The following is a 21,751-nucleotide window of genomic DNA, read 5'->3' on the forward strand; positions in this document are numbered from 1 at the left end:
TGCCGGAAGCCCCTCCCATTGGCCGCCGGGTTCGTGGCTGGCTGGCGGAGGCTGTCACTCCCGGGCGGTTTCCCTGTGACCGGCGCTCGGCTGGAGGCGGGAGGAAGAGGGGCCGGACTGGGGCCTGACGAGCCGCCGCTGCCGCCGCCGTCTTCGCGGCTGCTATGACCAGCGGGCGAGGCGCCCTCCGCACCTCCGCGCAGCGCTAGTCGCGGCCGTGCGCCCGCCGTCGCTGTCTGGGTCCCCGGCGCAGCCACTCCCGCGGCTCTCTAGGCTCTTCCAGCGCCGCCTTCGAGGCGAGGCGGAGGCAGGATGAAGATGACGGTGGATTTCGAAGAGTGTCTGAAGGACTCGCCCCGCTTCAGGTAACCGGCGAGGCCGCCGGGCGCCGGGCTGCGGTCACCCCGGAGCTGCCTCCCCCGGGGGTGGGGGCGCGAAAGCCGGCCCGCTGAGCGCGCAGAGGGCCCCGCGGTCCGCGTCTTCCGACGAGGCCAGCGACCGTTGTCGCAGCTCCGGACCCGGCGAGGGCACTGCAGCCCCGACCGACCCTTGCTGAGGGCTGAGGCTGGGCCGGGAGGGGGACGTCGCCTCCTCATCTCGCTTCCTCGTCCTCTGCCCGGGGAGCAGCGCCCCGGAGGCCGGGAGCACCCGTCCGCTTCGAGGAACCAGGGTGCAGCCGCGTCCCCGGAGAGTCGTGCCCTTTGCGGGCGCGCGCTCTCGTCCCCCTCCTCTGGCTGCTCCTTGCCCTTTCCTTCCGCTCCGTCTTCGTTTCCACTCCCGCCCCACCCCCTCTTTGAGGAGCTTGCAGGGCACCCTCTTGCAGTTCACTTAGTTCCTCTTTGCGCCTTTCCGCTCCCCTTACCCGGGGAGGAAGGAGTGGGGCGACCTGGGACTGCTGCTGCTTGCGTCCCCTGCCGGGGGGGGTGGCGCTCAGGGAGGCGCTGGCGGTCGCTTTGCCCCCGGAGTCGCGGGTGGGAGTACTTTGACCAACCGCATTCTGTCGACCCTGGTCGGAGACTGCCTGCTTTTCTTTCCACTTGAGCTCTCCCCGCAGTTGAGAGGCGCTGGGCTGAGGGATGAGGACTAGGAGAAACAGTGCATTTCTGTTCTGAGAACGGAAGTAGGAGGGCCCTGAAGATTGCATATATGTTCCTCTTCCAGCAGCGTCGGCCCGGGAGGGCCCCGGATCACAGTCGGATGCTCCCAGTGGATCTGTCACATAAACTGACGTGGTGGCACTCGGATTCACAGGGGCTGGCCTCCCTCCCCTGTGAGAGGCGGCCGTCCTGAGGGTGTCCAGAGTACTTGCCCTTTACTTCGGGCATCTTGGGAAACTCCTGAATTGTTTTTGGAGAATAGTTTTGATAGGTTGTATTTTACGGTGCATGTATAGGGCTGTCCTTAGGCCTTAAAATAAGAGGCCTTACGACTTGCCTTAGATAATGACATTTCTTGGGGCGCCTGGGTGGCTCAGTCGTTAAGCGTCTGCCTTCGGCTCAGGTCATGATCCCGGGATCCTGGGATCAAGCTCCGCATCGGGCTCCCTGCTCAGTGGGAAGCCTGCTTCTCCCTCTCCCACTCCCCCTGCTTGTATTCCCTCTCTCGCTGTGTCTCTCTCTGTCAAATAAATAAATAAAATCTTTAAAAAAAAAAAAAAGATAATGACATTTCTTGAAAGCTTTCTCTGAGCATTGGTGTGTATTTGCCTGCTGATCTCTAGGCCAACCCTGAGTTGTAAATTCTTGCATCCTTTTCCTGGGAACTAACTGTTCTCATTCTTATCACTGATTTCCCATTCTCTTTTCACTGAAAAGCAAAGAATTGTAAAACTGAGGAACTCCTAAGAGAAAATTTAAGAACTTTTTTTTTTTTGACTTGCTTTTTTTTGAGGAGGGTGTTAATTTTATTTGGAGCTTAGGGCTGTTGCTTGTAAAAAGCTGCATCTGGTTTGATTGCTCTTGTTGATACTAGTTTTTGAAAGATTTGTGCTCCGTGTGAATTAAAAGGACCCAAAGGGGACACACATGGATTGCCTAGGACAGCTTTGCAGGGTAGAGTCCAGACTGTGTGGCAAATGAAGTAATTTTTAAAGTGTACCTCAGAAAATTCTGCTTTTTGTGAATTTTTATTTATATGACTTGGCTATTTGTTTTTTTAATGAAGTAACACAGCATTTTCCCTCTAGAGAATGTGGCTTTATATTCAATTTGTTTCACATTTTAAGTTGGATTTTTTTAAACAAGTTGAGAGAAGTGATATGGAAATACTTGTAGTCACTGGTGTTGTTCACAAACCATGTGATGTCTTTGTTTTTGAAATAAAGGAATCATTGAATATAAAATAAGAGGGAAAGATACTGATTAAGTTATATGGAATATGATAGTGAACTTTGTTAAACTTGAATATAATATCTATTCTATTTTAATTCAGTATTAAAGATTTTTCAAAGAGTTGCTTCCAGTATTCCAATTATTGTTGGCTGCAAATTGGGAAGAGAAATTGATTCAGATAACTCCAATATCTGGTATACATTTTTGGAACTAGATTAGATTTGCAATAGAGGGAAGTATGCCAAGAAATAAAGGTCTCATCCTTTATTTCTCACATTCCTAATTTTTCCAGTCTTTTTATAACCCCATTACTATGTAAGTTTGTATAGCATTTGAAAAGAATATTTTAGAATTCTTTTATCCATATGCTTTATGTATAAGAGAAACTTGACTTTTAAGAGTATCTGCATGTTGTGAATGATATATTGAAACTCTCATATTAGAATAGAAAATTTGTGAGGGGTGGGCCTATTAATTGTTTTGTTTCTGGTTTTGCTTTTTAAAAAATCTTTTTTAAAAGATTTTATTTATTTGATGGGGCGCCTGGGTGGCTCAGTTGGTTAAGCTTCTGCCTTCAGCTCAGGTCATGATCTCTGGGTCCTGGGATCAAGCCTGCATCGGCCTCTCTGCTCAGCGGGGAGTCTGCTTCTCCCTCTCATTTTTCCCTCTGTGCCCTCTCTCTCAAATAAATAAAATCTTAAAAAAAAGATTTTATTTATTTGAGAGAGAGAGAAAATGAGCAGGGGGCGGGGAGGGAGAGGGAGAAGCAGGCTCCCTGCTGAGCAAGGGCCAACCCCTACCCCCCAACTGGGGCTGGATCCCAGGACCCTGAGAACATGACCTGAGCCTAAGGCAGACACTTAACTGACTGAGCCACCCAGGGGCACTGTTTTTGCTTTTTGATAGCAAGGCAGCTGCACTATTATTCCTTGTAGTGTTCTGATCTGTTGTGATGTTTTAAAACTAATTCTTTTATTTTTCCTTTATAAATGAATCTTATGGCATTTAAGTCTAGCATGGGGACATAACTGCCTTGGGTGCTGTAGAATTGTTGCAGAAGGCAGATCTTGCTGAAGAAAAATTTACCAGTGTTCAAGTTCTAAACATTAATTTTCCTGCTAAGTCGGTAAGGAAAATAGGAGGGGGATTGGTTGAAATAGGGAGAGAAGGATGTTGCTATTGCAACATTGTCTTTAGTAATGCGAATAAAGCCTATGGTTACTTTTACATTCCAGTGGACATTTTTTTGTTTCTTTTGTTTTTAGATTGGAAGGCACATTTTGTTGTGTAATTTTGTGTGACTAAAAATTACCTTTTTAGTTTTTTAAAAACTAGTCTAAAGGTCAAAATCTTGTTCATCTAAAAATCTACAAGAAAGTATATGTGTCAAAGCATACTTTTTTTAAATTGGAATTTTCCATTTTGACCAGTATTTGTTTGAAGAAGTTTGAATTTGTTTGGACTCTAAACTGTATATGTAGTTGCTCTTTAGAATTTTATAGAATTAAAAAAAATTGTGCTTTTCCTTTATTTAAACATACTATGGTTCATGCAGGAGTGAATATTAAAAAAAAAAAGTTGAATTTGCACTTTCTGAATTGTGAAACATTTTTGATCTAAGCAATGTTCAAATATAAAAATATTGGCATTACAAGTCTTCAAAACTTTAGTCTTTACCTGATACACATTTATGTTTTATCCTTAACAGTGTTTACTGTGTACCATTCTGAAGGTTTTTCATTTGTAGATTAGCAGGGCAATTAGGAAATACTTTCTGACCAATGAAACCAAAATCACATACCAAAACTTATGGGATGTAGCTAAAGTAGTGCCTAGAGTGATATGTATATCTTCAAACACCTGTGTTAAAATCTTCTCAAATCATGATCAAACCATCTATCTTAAGACACTAGAAAGAGGAACTAGCAAACTGATCGTAAAGCAGGAAGAGGGAGGAAATAAAAAAGACTAGAGCAGAAATAAAAAATAGAGAATGGGACAGTAGAAAAAGTCATGGAACCAAAGATTTGTTTTTCAGAAAGATCAATAAAATCGACAAATCTTTAGCTAGACTGACCAAGAAAAAAAGAAGACTCAAATTACTGGATTCAGGAATGAAAAGGAGGACATTCGGATTGTCCTACAGAAATACAAAGGGTTATAAGAGAATACTGTGAATAATTATATGAGAATAAGCTAGATGAAATGGATATATTCCTAGAAAGATGCAATCTATTGAAACCAACTCAAGAAGAAATAGAAAACCTGAATAGACCAAAAAAAAAAAAAAAAGACGAAATCAGAGAGTGAGACAAACCATAAGAGACCCTTAATCATAGGAAACAAACTGAGGGTTGCTGAAGGGGAGGAGGGTGGGGGGCTGGGGTAACTGGGTGATGGACATTGAGGAGGGAACGTGATGTAATGAGCACCAGATGTTGTATGAGACTGCTGAATCACTGAACTCTATCTCTGAAACTAATAATACACTATATGTTAATTAATTGAATTTAAATTAAAAAAATTTTTTTAAAGGAAAAAATATGTCATCAGGGGTGTCATATCCTGTCATATTGATAAACTCTTAATTTTTCAGTTGATTGTCTACTTATAAAATCTAAGTCCTTTTGAAATTGTCCCTGGATCACATGAATCAGAATGAAATATTTGAAAAAAAAGTAACTAAAGCTCCTTAAAAGCTATAAAAAACTATAAAAGAGTTGTTCTTAAAGATGCTTATAGCAATTGAGAAATCACTGGAGTAAGTGTGTTTTTCTAAGATAGGTTTTGAAGTGCATGCTTATTTGGAGATAAATGATCTTAAAATTTTTATCAGTGGTTACTTTGTTTTTTAAAGATTTATTTAAAAAAAGATTTATTTACTTTTGGGGCTCCTGGGTGGCTCAGTCATTAAGCGTCTGCCTTTGGCTCAGGTCATGATCCCAGGGTCCTGGGATCGAGCCCTGTATCGGGCTCCCTGCTCAGCAGGAAACCTGCTTCTCCCTCTCCCACTCCCCCTGCTTGTGTTCCCTCTCTCACCGTATCTCTCTCTGTCAAATAAATAAATAAAATCTTAAAAAAAAAGATTTACTTTGGGAGGGGGGCAGGGGGAGAGGGAGCAAGAGACTCTCAAGCAGACTCCCCGTTCAGTGAGGAGCCTGATGTGGGGCTCGATCCCACAACGAGGAGATCATGACCTGAGCTGAAACCTAGAGTCAGATGCTCAACCGACTAAGCCATCCAGGCACCCTCAAAAGTTACTTTAAATCGTGTCCTAGTTTATCTGTTCTTCTGTAACAAATCAGTCTAAAACTTAGTTACTTGAAACAATTATTTTAAAAAAATAACCATTTTATTTTGCTCAAGGTTTGTAGGTCAGGAGTTTGGAATGGATGGTTCATCTGTGATCATGTTCTGAAAGCTGGGTGGCAGAGGCTGTTAGATCCACTTTCACATCTGATGCTCTGGCTCTTCTTGGTCTTTCTGTCTTCTCTTTATATGCCATTTCATCCTTCAGAGCTTTTCCTTGTGGTCAGGCTTCTCACAGCATGTTAGTATTAGGGTAATTGCACTTACATGGCCACTCATTTTTTGTTTGTTTATTTTTTTTAGTAACCTCTACACCCAGTGTGGGGCTGGAACTCACAACCTTGAGATCAAGAGTAGCATGCTTTTCCTACTAACCCAGGCAGGTGCCCCTTGGCAGCTTATTTTTAAAAGATAGGAAGTTGACGCTAGCAGGCCAATTAAAGGCTAAGTTTGGAAGAGACACATCATTTCTATCATGTTCTTTTAGAGTAGTCACAGGGGTCACCCGGATTCAAGGGAGTAGAGAAATAGACTTTATATCTTGCTGGGGGAATGGCAACGTCATGTAACAGATGCCCCAGTGTGGCCATCTTTGGAAAATACAGTCTGCTGCACATTGTGTCCAAAAGTGTCTTGGAAATCATTATGAGGAAAATTAAGATGCAGTGAGATATATGTAAAGCTAAAGCAAGCAGATTTTTCTGTCAGACTTCAATTTTAAGAGTTCCCACTACTGGGAAAGTTTAGGGAAACAGTCTTCATACTGTTGGAAAGAGTGGAGTTTGGTAGAGCTTTTTCAAAGGACAAAGTAGTAAAATATCTCAGAACTTAAAAATACATACTTTGCTTCAGAGTTTTTATATCTAGGAATTTCTTCTCAGGAATAATAAGAAAAATGTGCAAAATTACATGAACAAGGATATTTATCAGATTGTTTATATATAGAAAAGATTGTGCAAGTAGAATGTTTGCATCCCCACTAACAGTGCACAAGGGTTCCTTTCTCTTCCACATCCTCACCAACACTTGTTTCTTGTGTTTTTGATTTTAGCTATTCTTACAGGTGTGAGGTGATATCTCATTGTGGTCTCAATTTGCATTTCCCTGATAATGACTGATATTGAGCATCTTTTCATGTGTCTGTCGGTCATCTGTATGTCTTCTTTGGAGAAATGTCTGTTCATGTCTTCTACCCATTTTTAATTAGATTATTTGGGTTTTTGATGTTGAGTTGTATAAGTTCTTTATATATTTGGGATACTAACCCTTTATCGGGTATGTCATTTGAAAATATCTTCTCCCATTCTGTAAGTTATCTTTTAGTTTTGTTGGTTGTTTCCTTTTCTGTGCAGAAGCTTTTTACACTGATATAGTCCCAGTAGTTTATTTTTGCTTGTGTTTCCCTTGCTTCAGGAGACATGTCTAGAAAAATGCTGCTATGGCCAGTATCAGAGAAATTACTGCCTGTGCTCTCCTCTAGGATTTTTATGGTTTCAGGTGTCACATTTAGGTCCTTACTCCACTCTGAGTTTATTTTTGTGTGTGGTATAAGAAGCTGGTCCAGTTTCATTCTTTTGCATGTAGCTGTTCAGTTTTCCCAGCACCATTTGTTGAGGAGACCGTCTTTTTCCCCATTGCATCTTCTTGCTTCCTTTGTCAAAGGTTAATTGACCGTATACTTGTGGGCTTACTTCTGGGATTTCTATTCTTTTCCATTGATCTATATGTCTATTTTTGTGCCAGTATCATGCTGTTTTGATTATTATAGCTTTGTAATATAACTTGAAATCTGGGATTGTGATACCTCCAGTTTTGTTTTTCTTTTTCAAGATTGTTTTGGCTATTCGAGGTCTTTTGTGGTTCCATACAAATTTTAGGATTGTTTGTTTTAGTTGTGTGAAAAGTGCTCTTGGTACTTTGATAGAGATTCCATGGAATCTATAGATTGCTTTGGGTGGTATGGATATTTTAACAATATTTGTTCTCTTTTAATCCATGAGCATGGAATATCTTTCCATTTGTTTGTGTCATCTTTAATTCATCAATGTCTATTATAGTTTTCAGAGTTCAAGTCTTTCACCTTTTTGCTTAAGTTTATTCCTAGGGGTTTTATTATTTTTGGTGCAGTTGTTTATGGGATTATTTTCTTAATTTCTGCTGCATTATTGTTAGTATAGAAATGGAACTGATTTTTGTACATTGATTTTTGTGTCCTGCAACCTTACTGAATTCATTTATTCTCATAGTTTTTTGGTGGTGTTTAGGTTTTTCTATATACAGTATCATGTCATCTGCACATAGTGAAAGTTTTACTTCTTCCTTACCAAATTGGATGTCTTTTATTTCTTTTTCTTTTTTTTAAGAGAGAGAATAAGAGAGCAAGTGGGGGAGGAGCAAAAGGAGAGGGAGAGAGAGAATCTTAAGCAGGCTCCACCACCCAGTTTGGAGACTCCTGCGGGGCTCAATCTCACGCTCTGAGATCATTACCTGAGCCAAAATCAGGAGTCAGACACTCAACTGACTGAGCCACCCAGTTGCCCTTATTCCTTGTCTGATTGCTGCGGCTAGGACTTCCAGTACTGTGTTGAATAAAAGTGGTGAGAGTGGACATCCTTGTCTTCCTGATCTTGGGGGAAACTCTTGTCAGTTTTTCCCTATTGAGTATGATGTTAGTTATGGGTTTGTTATATATGGGCTTTATTATATTGAGGTATGTTCCCTCTAAACCTACTTTGTTGAGGTTTTTATCATGAATAGATATTGTATTTTGTCAAATGCTTTTTCTGCATCTATTGAAATGATCATATGGTTTTTATCATTTCTCTTATTGATGTGATGTATCATGTTGATTGATTTGTGAATATCAAACACCCCCACAGCTTTTTATTTAAGAATTATTCAAAATTGGGGTGGCTGGGTGGCTGAGTCATTAAGTGTCTGTTCAGGTCATGATCCTGGGGTCCTGAGATTGAGCCCTGCATTGGGCTCCCTGATCAGCGGTAAGCCTGCTTCTCCCTCTCTCACTCCCCCCTGCTTGTGTTCCCTCTCTCGCTGTCTCTCTCTCTCTCTCTCTCTAATAAATAAATAAATAAATAAAATCTTTAAAAAAAATTATTCAAACTTAAGAGTTGAAGGGATCATACAGTGAACATCAATCAAACCTTCATCTAGATTCATCAGTTGTTAATATTTTGGCATATTTGTTTGCTCTTACACACACACATACATGTATATATACATAGCACGTACATTTTTTAAAATCATTTGAAAGTTTGGCATGCATGCAAAATAAGGACATTCTGCACCATAGCCACATTTATAACACTAATAGTGATTACATGTTCAGATTATCCCAACTGTACCAATAATGCCTTGTATAAGTAATTTTTTTTCCCTAGCATCTAATCAAGGTTTATGCAGTGGGTTGGTTTTTCATTACCTGTAGCTGACTGTACATTTTTGATTCTTTTAATCCATCATCTTTCACTGGGATGAATTAACCATTAAGAAAGTACTGGATTGTTATGGAGCTAGGAGAGATCTTAGTCATCTCTGAGGCCTTGATTTGGGTGAGGGCCAAATCATGCAAGATTTTCTATCATGTTAAAGACTTTGGTGGATCATCATAGAAACAGTGGGAAGCTCTTAAAAGACATTTGACATGTTCAAATTTGGATAGTATATATAACATTAACTTTTGAGGCAAAATATTTTAGTATATCACAATTTGGTACAAAATGAGATAGCCTTGAACAAAAGTGTAAAAAAATACATTTTTGAGACAATCTGGGAAAGTCAAACATGAAATGGGTATGAGATATTTGAAGGAATTATTGTTACGTGTAATAATGATAAAGAGAGCCCATTAAAAATTTCTTATCTGTTAAAGATCAATAAAGTACAACATCTGGGATTTGCTTTAAAGTACATCAACAGGAAAGGGATAGGACTATAAGAAATAAGAATAGCCTTGTTTCAGTTGTTGAAACTAGGTGATGAGTATGTGTGTATTATTTGTTTCATAAGAGGTTAAAAAGTCATAACCACCAACATTTCATTTTTTGAATTGAAAAATGAACTAGAAGGGTTAATTTGCATGTGAAAGTTGTCTGGTATTGTAAACTTTTTTTACTTTCCAGAGGTGTTCTTTTTTTTTTTTTTTTAATTATGTTATGTTAATCACCATACATTACACCATTAGTTTTTGATGTAGTGTTCCATGATTCATTGTTTGCGTATAACACCCAGTGCTCCATTCAGTACGTGCCCTCTTTAATACCCATCACCAGGCTAGCCCATCCCCCCCCCCCTCTCTAGAACCCTCAGTTTGTTTCTCAGAGTCCATAGTCTCTCATGGTTCATCTCCCCCTCCGAAGGGGAGTTCTTTATATATAGTGTCAAGATATATATCAAAGAAACTTCTTTGTTTTTTTTTTTTTAAAGTTTTTTTTTTAAGATTTTATTTTTTTGTTTATTTGAGAGAAAGAGTGAGAGAGAGAGAGAGCACTAGCAGGGGAGAGGGAGAGGGAGAGGAAGTAGGCTCCCTGCCAGCAAGGAGCCAGATGCCGGGCTGGATCCCAGGACCCTGGGATCATGACCCAAGCTGAAGGCAGATGCTTGACTTACTGAGCCACCCAGGTGCTCCCCCCCTTTTTTTAAAGAAACTTATTTGTAAATATTAGCCTAGAAAAAGAATTAGCAAAAATCCTATGTTCCTGAATCTCTTGAGAATAATCCAGCATTTTAGGATATTAAGAAATAATCTTGTTCTTACAGTATTTATTTAAAAACTGCCATCTTTTAAGTATGGCAGAAGGCTAGCTATGACCATAGAAAAATTCTGTACAAATTACAAAATTTTAATTCAAACCACCATTCACAGTTGCAGAATGCTGTTGTGGAGATTTCTTGCTTATCAATCAGCTATTGTGTAAATTATGTGTAATCTTCCCTATGAATACAGCATTAATGCATTATTAGTACCCCTTTACTATGATTCCAAGAGATATAAACAATGGCATCTCTTTTGATTTGAATCCAGCAGCTGCATTCTGGTCACAGGTGCTGGTAGTAGTCATTGAAGTAAAAATATGACAATGTTAGAAGGTAGCATTTGATTCTAAGAAAGTAAGTTAACAGATGACTTAGTTCAAGGTCTTTGTCCTCTATATTAAGAATGTTTTCTTTTTCTTTTTCTTTTAATGTTTTATTGATAATTTGGGAAGCCACCCGTGTAGTCAGATAAGCAGTTTTTAACCAGAGGTGCACATCAGAATGACCTGGGAAGCTTTTTCCACAGTACCTTTGCTTGGACTCATATCCAGACCTACTGAATCAGAACTTTGGGGGCAGCGGTAGTTTGAAAAGCCTTTTTAGATGATTGGATCTGAACCTTTACTCAAGGTCTACCGCTCTAACTGTCAGAATTCTTCTTTAATGTATGTAAATAGATAAAGCATAGTGATTGTCAGTCTTCTTGTTTTTTATTTTTTAAGATTTTATTTTTAAGTAATCTCTACACCCATCATGGGGTTCGATCTTACAACCTCAAGATCAGGAGTTGCGTACTCTACTGACTGAGCCAGCCAGGCACCCCTCTCCTTGGTTTTTTAAACCTAATGCTTTTAGGCAAGGCAGTTTTCCCAACTGGCTATCTATAACCCCATTCCTCCTTATTCGGTTTCTCTGGAACAAGTAAATCATTTACAATTGCAATGGATAGCCACTAAAGTGTTTTTACCAGGCAAGTGATGTGATAACATTAATATCCCAGTCATTAATAACAAAAGTATTGTGTCATACCTCAGATCCATCTCCATAACCCCCATCATAGACAACCTCATTATATGACTTTGCTAGATAACCTGTTCCTGCCCAACCCAGTGCTACTAGGTATTGTTATTGTAGTGTATTAATAATATTTCCTAAGATACCTCTTTCATCATTTTTACTTTTATACGCAAAAATTCTCTGTCTTTACATTGCCTTTGAGGTATACTTTGCTAATAAGGCCTTTTTTACTTCCTCCTTTGTCTTCTAATTTTTTTGTGTGTGTCACCTAAACATTGCCGTGGCACTACAAACTTTTACATGCAATGCTCTTTTCATTCTTCTGTCTTAAATTAGGAAGCTTTATTTTTTTGTACAGTTTATATTAGAAAAATAATACAATACAAACATTTAAAATTAACTCATACTGCCAGCAACTTAGTGTTTATGTTTTCAGACATTTTGCTTTGTTTATGCTAACATATATATTTTTCTTGCATGAATGACATCAGATCCTATTCAGTCTGCTGCACCTTGCCTTTTTTCACTTAACAATAATATCCATATTTCTTTTCTTTTTTTTTATTCTTTTTTTAATTTTCTCTTTTTTTTTAAGATTTTATTTATTTATTTGAGACAGAGAGAATGAGAGACAGAGAGCATGAGAGGGAGGAGGGTCAGAGGGAGAACCAGACTCCCTGCTGAGCAGGGAGCCCGATGTGGGACTCGATCCTGGGACTCCAGGATCATGACCTGAGCCGAAGGCAGTGGCTTAACCAACTGAGCCACCCAGGCGCCCCTTTATTTTTAAATAAATAGGGTTTTAGATCAGGAATGGATGTTTAATTTTGTTTAATGCCTTTTTATCATTTGAGACTGGCTTAGTCAGTTTGGACTGCCATATCAGAATACCAGAGACTGAGTGGCTTAAGCAGCAAACATTTATTTCTCACAGTTCTGGAGGCTGGAAGTCCAAGATCAGCGTGTCAGCATGGTTGGGTTCTTGATGAGGGCCTTCTTCCTGGTGTAAAGAGAAAGCTGTGGTCCCTTCATCTCCTTATAAGGGAACTAATTCTGTCATGGGAGCTCCACCCTCGTGACATAGTATAACTCTACCTCCCAAAGTTCCTACCTCCAAATATGATCACTTTGGAGATTAGAGTTTGAACATACGAATTTTGGAGGAATACAGATGTTCAGTCTATAGTAGAATCATTTTGCTTTTCTTTGACTTATTACCATAGTAAATTAAATTAAGAGATATCTTAATATTTAAATATTATTACAGTCATAAATAATCTTTTGGTTATAATTTTTAAAAACATAGGATATTGTTAATATTTGTAATTTTGCATTGATATTCATAAGTTATAATAAACAATTGTTCTGTCTTAGGTTTTGGTAATAATGTTATACTGACTTTTTTAATATTTTTAAAATTTATTTGACAGAGAGAGAGAGAGAGCGAGTGCAAGAAGGGGGAGTGGCAGGGAGAGAGAGAGGGAGAGGGAGAAGCAGGTTCCCTGTTGAGCAAGGAGCCTGATGTGGGACTCGATCCCAGGACCCTGGTATCATGACCTGAGCCGAAGGCAGATACTTAACCGACTGAGCTACCCATGTGTCCCTTTATTTATTTGAGAGAGAGAGAGAGCAAGGAGAGGGGCAGAGGGAGGGGGGGAGAGAGATCTCAAGCCGACTCTGCTGATCGCGGAGCCCAACATGGGACTCAATCCTATGACTCCAAGATCACAACCTGAGCTGAAACCAAGAGTCAGCCACCTAACCAACTGAGCCACCCAGGTGCCCCATACTGGCCTTTTATTTATTTATTTTATTTTATTTTTTTTTTTTTTTAAGATTTTATTTTATTTGACAGAGATAGCGAGAGAAGGAACACAAGCAGGGGGGAGTGGGAGAGGGAGAAGCAGGCTCCCCTGATGTGGGGCTCGATCCCAGAACCCTGGGATCATGACCTGAGCAGGGAGCCCAATGCAAGGCTCAATCCCAGGACCCTGGGATCATGACCTGAGCTGAAGGCAGACGCCCAATGACTGAGCCACCCAGGCACCCACTATAAAATGGATGGACAAACCCAAAAAACCAAATGCCTACTTCTTTCTTCATGCTGTGGTGTAATTTGATTTTGAAATTATTTGTTCTTCAAGTTGTTATATAATTACATAATTCACCTACATAAGACCTTTCTGACTGCCACTTTTTGGTAATTTGTCTTACCCAAAAGTATCTGTTATGGGTTAAATTGTGTTCTCCCAAAAGATATGTTGAAGTACTAATTTCTGGTATCTCAGAATGTGACCTTATTTGGAAATCAAAACCATGATGAGCTATATCACCTCACACCTTTAAATGAGTATTATATTTGAATTCTATCTCAATAAAGCTGTTAAATTTTTTTTTTATTGCAAACCAACCTTAGAAAATAAGCTAGTATCATAAATAGGCATTTGAAAAAGGAACGTGGATGGCTTATAAATCTAATTTTTTTTCATATTTACTTTTTAAAAATGATTTTAGTTTTTTGAGAGAAAACAGGAGCAGGGGAAGGGGCAGACCCAGAGGGACAAGCAGACTCCCCGCTGAGTGGGGAGCCCGACTAGGGGCTTGATCTCAAGACCCTGAGATCATGACCTTAGCCGAAGTCAGATGCTTAACCAGCTGAGCCACCCAGGCATCCCTTTCATATTTCCTGTTAATGAAATGGGAAATTAAATCAACATGGAGATGCCATTAATTTAAATTGTTCAATTGATAAAGATTAAAATGATTAATACCCAGAATATAAAGAGATGGGTATACTCATATGTAGCTGGTGGAAGTATAATTTGATACAGCCTTTGTGGGGGGCTAGGAGAGTAGATAATATGACACTGTATAACAACAACAACAACAAACCCTTAAAATATTTATACTCATAAAACATTTGTTTCAGGGGCGCCTGGGTGGCTCGGTCATTGGGCGTCTGCCTTCGACTCAGGTCATGATCCCAGGGTCCTGGGATCGAGCCCCGCATTGGGCTCCCTGCTCCGCGGGAAGCCTGCTTCTCTCTCTCCCACTCCCCCTGCTTGTGTTCCCTCTCTCGCTGTCTCTCTCTGTCAAATAAATAAATAAAATCTTTAAAAACAAAAAAAACCCAAAAAAACCCCCAAAAAACATTTGTTTCAGCAATTCCACTTTTAGAAATTTACCCAAGGCTTTTTTCACTTAATACTCTATTTGCAAGTATCTCCATGTTATATAATGTCTCAGTGATTTGAATAGTTCTATACATATGCATATTTAGAGGGTAATATTTTCTACAAAACACTTTTAGAAGAATTAATGTTTTTATATGGACTTCTTGTTTATCCCTTTGATCAGAAATTATTAAAAACAATTATTTTCAGGATGGGTTTTAGGCAGACTGAGTAATCACTGAAGAACAAGTTAATTGCAAATTGCAAGATATTGTAATTTCTTGCTTTTTGAAGGTTAAACCTGTTAATCCTTTAAGCTATGTTTTGGAGTTTGATGGTGAACAAGACTCAATCTTTGCTTCATGGAACAAATGGACACTTAAATTGCAGTGTACTAAGTGATATAATTGAAGTTAATCTTGGGAGTATATAAAAAAGTTCTCTGTCTTGCATGGGCAAGCAAGGCTTCCCAAGGTGAGGAATGTTTAAGCTGACAGGTGAAGGACAACTTGGGAATTATCAAGGTGAAGAGGAGTTTAAGGAAAGGATTTCTGGCACAGAGCTGCATGTACTAAGGCCCAAATGTAGGTGAGAATGTAGAATGGTGAAGATGGGGGCATAAATAAGGGCGAGATCATGGGCCTTTTGAGTCACATTAAGGATTTTATTTTGTTTTTTAATTAAAGATTTTATTTATTCATTTGACAGAGCACAAGCAGAGGGAGAAGGAGAAGCAGGCTCCCAGATGAGCAGGGAGTCCGACATGGGGCTCGATCCCAGGACCCTGGGATCATGACCTGAGCCGAAGGCAGACGCTTAACTGCCTGAGCCACCCAGGTGCCCCCACATTAAGGATTTTTAAACTGAGGATAGTAGAAAGCCATCAAAAAATGCTTATCAGGAGGTTAGTGTATCTTGATCATATTTTTGCTTATTAAAGAACATGTTGATTGCAGTGTGTTGATGCAATTAACTTCATTGGAGCAGGATAGTCCTTTAGAAGGTGGTTGCTGCAACTCAGGTGAGAGGGAATGATGGTCAGAAGTAGGATAGCATCAAGGTATTTAAGTGGTAGAACGTTAGGACATTGTGTTTGCTTGCGTATGAGAGATGAGAAAGGAGTCCAGGATGATGTCTAGATTTATGTCTTGATCAGGTGTGCAAATATTGTTGCTACTCACTGAGATAGAGAAGGGCAGATTTGATGGAGAAGATAATGCCCAATTTATTTTAGTTATGGTCCATTCAGGCAGAGACATTCAATAGGCAGTCTGAAGCTCTGAGAGATATGGGCTGGAGATGGAAGATTTGAGATCTTGGTATTTATATCCTTGAGTGTAAGTTGATTTTATAAGTTGGGATAAGTTCCTTTTCTGTTTTACAATAGATACATATTCAGCTTGTGCTGAAAGAGCTGCTTGCCAAATAAAACAGGCATTCTGAAAGTGTTTTGTTGAATATGTTTATACTTCCAGTGTTACAATTGTGAGATTCAACCTAATTGGTACTTGTTCTTTTAGTTTCTTTTCACATTTTTCATGGCATTTGGGAATCCATTGTAAGAAAATTCTTTATTGAGTTTATCCCTTCTGTGGCTAGACATTTAAATTGTTTCCTTTTTTCTCAGTGCTACTATGTTTGTACTGTCACTGTGAAATTTCCTGTGCATGTCTGCACAAGTCTGAGAGCTAGGGAGTGGAACTACCAGGTGGAAGGGGATACTATCTTCAATTTTATCAGATATTGCCAAATTGATTTACATAAAGGGGTTATATTGATGTACACTACCACTAGCTGTGTGTGAGACTCTATGTGTTATGTCTTCTCCTATGTTTGGTATTGCCAGACTTTAATATTTTTCCTATCTGATGGGTATGAAATGGTATCTTGTGATTTAAATTTATTTATTTATTTATTTATTTATTTATTTATTTATTTATTTATTTATTTTTTAATTTATTTGAGACAGAGAGACTGAAAGACAGAGAGCATGAGGGGGAGGAGGGTCAGAGGGAGAAGCAGACTCCCTGCCGAGCAGGGAGCCTGATGCGGGACTCGATCCAGGAACTCCAGGATCATGACCTGAGCCGAAGGCAGTCGCTTAACCAACTGAGCCACCCAGGCGCCCGTATCTTGTGATTTAAAATTTAAAAAAAAAATTTTTTTTTTTTTGACAGAGACACAGCAAGAGAGGGAACACAAGCAGGGGGAGTGGGAGAGGGAGAAGCAGGCTTCCTGCCGAGCAGGGAGCCCATAGCAGGGATCATGGGATCATGACCTGAGCTGAAGGCAGACGCTTAAGACTGAGCCACCCAGGTGCCCTAAATTTTTTTTTTTTTAAAGATTTTATTTATTTATTCATGAGAGATAGAGAGAGAGAGGGGCAGAGGCAGAGGGCGGAGCAGGGAGCCCGATGCGGGACTCGATCCCAGCACCCTGGGATCATGACCTGAGCTGAAGGCAGATGCTTAACCTACTGAGCCACCCAGGCGTCCCCCTAAATTTGTTTTTTAATTGCTGATGAAGTTGGGCATCTTTTCATGTTGATTGTTCACTGATGTTTCTTCTATAAATTACCTATTCATATTCCCCCCTGCCCTTCATTTTCTATTGGCGCATTTGCCCTTTTCTTTTTGATTTGTAGAATTTTTGTACAAATGAACTGATTGATCTTTGTCAGTGAAAATCTCACTGCTTAACATGTAGTTTGTCTTCACTTTACTTTTTTTCATCTTAAAACTTGATCTTCTGTGACTTGAGAATTTTAAAATTTACTACTTATTTTGCATATATATATATATGTCTTTTTTTAAAAGATTTTTTTTAAAGTAATCTCTACACCCAACATGGAACTTTAGCTCACAACCCCAAGATCAAGAGTCTCGTGCTCTACTGCCTACTTACCCTCAAGGATATAAATACCAAGATCTCAAATCTTCCATCTCCAGCCCATATCTCTCAGAGCTTCAGACTGCCTATTGAATGTCTCTGCCTGAATGGACCATAACTAAAATAAATTGGGCATTATCTTCTCCATAAGATATTTGAAGTTTAAAATTCAAACTTATTTCTGAGGCACCCTACATCTATCTATCTGTCTATCTATCTATCTATCTTAATTTTAAAAAGTAACTTCTATCTTTCATACATAGAAAAATTTGATCAGTCAGTGGTATTGAATGGTCATACAATTGAAAATATTTTACAGTTATAAATGATGATACAGACATCAGCAAATGTGTGTGTTCTTTATAGTAGTTTGTATCTTTTAGAGCAGTTTTAGGTTCACAGCCAACCTGAGCAGAGAGTACATAGAATTCCCATGTTATCCCTACCCCGCACACTTACAACCTCCTCCACTGTCTTTATCAGGCATCCAAGTATGGCACGTTTGTTGCAGTTGAAGAACCTGCATTGACACATCATTATCACCCAAAGTCCATGGGTTACATTAGGGTTCACTCTTGGTGTTGTGCATTCTGTGGGTTTGGACAAATGTATGACATGCACCCACCATCATAGTTAACATGCAGAATAGTTTCACTGCCCTCAAAATCCTCTGTGCTCTAATTCATCCCTCCCTTCCCCTTAACCCCTGATCTTCGTAATGTCTCCATAGTTTTGCCTTTTCCAGAATGTCATAATTGAAATCAAACAATGTGTAACATTTTCAGATTGGCTACTTTCATTTAGTATGCATTTAAGTTTCGTCCTTTCATGACTTCATAGCTCATTCCTTTTTAGCTTTTTGAATATCCCACTGTCTAGATGTACCACAGTAAGTAAGTAAATCAGTCAATCAATCCATCAATCAATCCATTCACCTACCGAAGGACAACTTACAGAATGGGAGAAGATATTTTCAAATGACATACCCGATAAAGGGTTAGTATTCCAAATATATAAAGAACTTATACAACTCAACATAAAAAAAACCCAAATAATTCAATTAAAAATGTGTAGAAGACATGAACAGACAGTTCTCCAAAGAAGACATACAGATGGCCAACAGACACATGAAAAGATGCTCAATATCACTCATCATCAGGGAAAGGCAGATCAAAACTACAATGAGATATCACCTCACACCTGTCAGAATGGCTAAAATCAAAAACACAAGAAATAAGTGTTGGTGAGGATGTGGAAGAGAAAGGAACCCTTGTGTACTTTTGGTGGGGATGCAAACAGGTTCAGTCACTCTGGGAAACAGTATGGAGTTTCTTCAAAAATTAAAAATACATCTGCCATGTGACCTGGTAATTCCACTAGTGGGTATTTACCCAAAGAATATAAAAACACTAATTTGAAAAGATATATGTGCCCTTATGTTTATTGCAGCATTATTTACAATAGCCAAATTATGGAAACAGCCCAAGTATCAATTGCTAGATGAATGGATAAAAAAGATGAGGTATATATTTATACAATGGAATATTATTCAGCCATAAAAAAGAATGAAATCTTGCCATTTGCAACATCATGGATGGATCTAGAGGGCATAATGCTAAGTGAAATAAGCCAGTCACAGAAAGACAAATACCATATGATTTTACTCATATGTGGAATTTAAGAAACAAAGCAAAACAAACAAAGGGGGAAAAAAAGAGACAAACCAAAAAACAGTCAACTATAGAGAACAAACTGATGGTTATCAGAGGCGAGGTAGGTGTGGGATGGATGAAATAGGTGAAGGGAATTTAAGAGTACACTTATCTTGATGAGCACTGAGTAATGTATAGAATTGCTGAATCACTACATTGTACACCTGAAACTAATATAACACGATATGTTAAGTATACTGGAATTAAGAAAATAAAATTTTGTGACATGAAAATTATATAAAATTCAAACTTATTTCTGTAAATAAAGTTTATTGGGATATTAAAAAAAAAAACCTGCTGATTTCAAAAGCAGTTGTTACAGTCTTATTTTTATTATCTCTGAATTGATTTTACAATTACTGCTGATTTCAGACAATTATTATGGTCTTAATTTGTTGCTCTTCCCAAGATTAATTTTACGAAAAATTCATACAGCTGAAAAGGACTTAAATTTCTGCTCATTACTAACTGTTCAGAATTTCAAATTTTATATTCTGAGCAGAAAGTTATGCTACCTTACTTAATAGAGTATGCTGATTTTTATTTATTTATTTAAAAAAAGATTTTATTTATTTATTTGAGAGAGAGAATGAGATAAAGCATGAGAGGGGGGAGGGTCAGAGGGAGAAGCAGACTCCCCAGGAGCAGGGAGCCCGATGCGGGACTCGATCCCGGGACTCCAGGATCATGACCTGAGCTGAAGGCAGTCGCCTAACCAACTGGGCCACCCAGGCGCCCGCTGATTTTTATTTTTAAGCATAGATTCTTAAGTAGTTGATCAGCAGGTTTATATAGTATAAGATGTAATCCTTTACCATTAAGACCTACCTTTAAAACAAATTTTGACATCCACTGTGAGTTTTAATGCAGCATAATTATTGTTAGTTACCTGCAAATCCCTCAGCAGATTGACCTAGAAATTTCTATGAAATTGGTTGGTACCAGAAATATGCTTGTCACAGGCAAAAGACTAAAGATTAGAGATTATCAAGGAAATAGCTAAATAAAATGTGTATGGTATCTTTTGATGTGTAGATATTCATACTTTTAATTTATTTTCCATTTTTTATGGTGATAAAAGTATAACATAAAATGTACTGTCTTAACTATTTTTAAATGCATAGTTTAGTGGTATTAAAGTACACTTAATATTGTTGTCTACCTATTAGGACTATCCATCTCCAGAACTCTTTTCATCTTGCAAAAGTAAAACTGTACCAATTAACAATAACTCCCCATTCCCACCTTATGTGTTTGCTCTTCTTTTTTGGGGGAAGGGAGCGACAGAGGGAGTGGGAGAGAAAGAATCTTAAGCAGTCTCCATGCCCAGTGGGGAGCCAAACAGGGGGCTCAGTCTCAGGACCCCGAGATCATGACCTGAGTGGAAATCAAGAGTCAAAGCCTAGCCGACTGAGCCACCAGATGCCAGCGTTTGTTTTTCATTGGACACTGCTGTTTTTGTTACTGGTCTTGTCCAGATGATGGGTGCTACCTTAACACTTGCCACTGGGAATGACTTTACCTTTCAAGAATGTGGATTTATTCCTGTAGTTTTAAATAATACAGCCTCATCAGACTATGACACAACTCAATGTTCAAATAGTAAATACATCTATTTAGTGTTGGGCTATTTCCTTAAGAAAGATGCTTTTTACTTTTCTTCAGCAATGTTGGACACAGTCATAATAGTTTAAGATAGTCAATGGAATTTTAAAACTAGGTGATTTCTGTTTCCGACTCACTAACATATGTATGATTTCTTCTTATTTAAAATGTTACGTGTTTTATAAGAAAAAGTTTATGTGTTGCAGTGTATTTTTATTTTTGACTTTGAGGGCAGTGACGTTCCCTGTGGCTGACTGCATCCTAGATTTACCTGGGAGCTTAGTGAAGATAAAAATACATCAGAGTGAGTGGGATAGGGATCTTGGAGTCTATATTTTGATATGCACATTATTTGGTCAGGGATAGGTGTGGTTATCATTAATCCAGGAGACTTTCTTATTGGCATCTTTATATAGTCTAGATTTTAGTGTGCATCATATACACATGTATTTCCATTCCTAAGGTATTAAACTCAAAATGGACTTGCCAGCAGTTATTTTGAGACTCCAGTAGAAATCCTTTTATAAGATGGTTGTTACATACAGATTTAGATATGCTACATAGGACAAATAAGATTTAAGCCAGTTCTTAAGTCTGTAAAGTTTAAGTAGTAGTTTGTGTTTCTTTCCCCTTGAATTGTGTTAAACACAAAATATTTTGAACTTGTAGGGTGTCTCAGTTTATACCTCCTTGGAAGTGTCACATTAGCCGTTCTCTGAAGGTAAATACATCATCATTATACATATTGGCTTATTTAGTTCTCTCAGTTAAGTCATCTGATGTCTTTGAATATTTTCCTGTTATTTAGTTGGTAACATTAGGTATCACTGAGAATGTACAACTAAGATGCTATAGGTCTAGGATGTTTAATGGGCATCCATTGTATCTGTAGTCCTTTCTTAGCCATTGCAAATTAGTGGATTCTAGATCTCTTGATGAGCTA

General features: G+C 38.8%; 1 protein-coding gene across 4 annotated transcripts in view; it reads left to right on the forward strand.

The window, feature by feature from the left end:
• Positions 1 to 225: 225 nt before the first annotated feature.
• Positions 226 to 21,751, forward strand: part of ACAP2 (ArfGAP with coiled-coil, ankyrin repeat and PH domains 2) — a 127,759-nt gene continuing 106,233 nt past the window's right edge. For all 4 annotated transcript variants that reach the window (XM_045903126.3, XM_064578414.1, XM_045903127.3 and 1 more), the window contains exon 1: positions 226 to 365. In XM_045903126.3, the coding sequence (XP_045759082.1) occupies positions 313 to 365 (53 nt within the window). In that variant the 5' untranslated portion in view covers positions 226 to 312. The remainder of the gene's footprint in view (positions 366 to 21,751) is intronic.

Source organism: Mirounga angustirostris, unplaced genomic scaffold (assembly GCF_029215605.1).
Source record: "Mirounga angustirostris isolate CCGP_5_RB_7025 unplaced genomic scaffold, mMirAng1.0.hap1 SCAF_1, whole genome shotgun sequence".
Lineage (NCBI taxonomy): Eukaryota > Metazoa > Chordata > Mammalia > Carnivora > Phocidae > Mirounga > Mirounga angustirostris.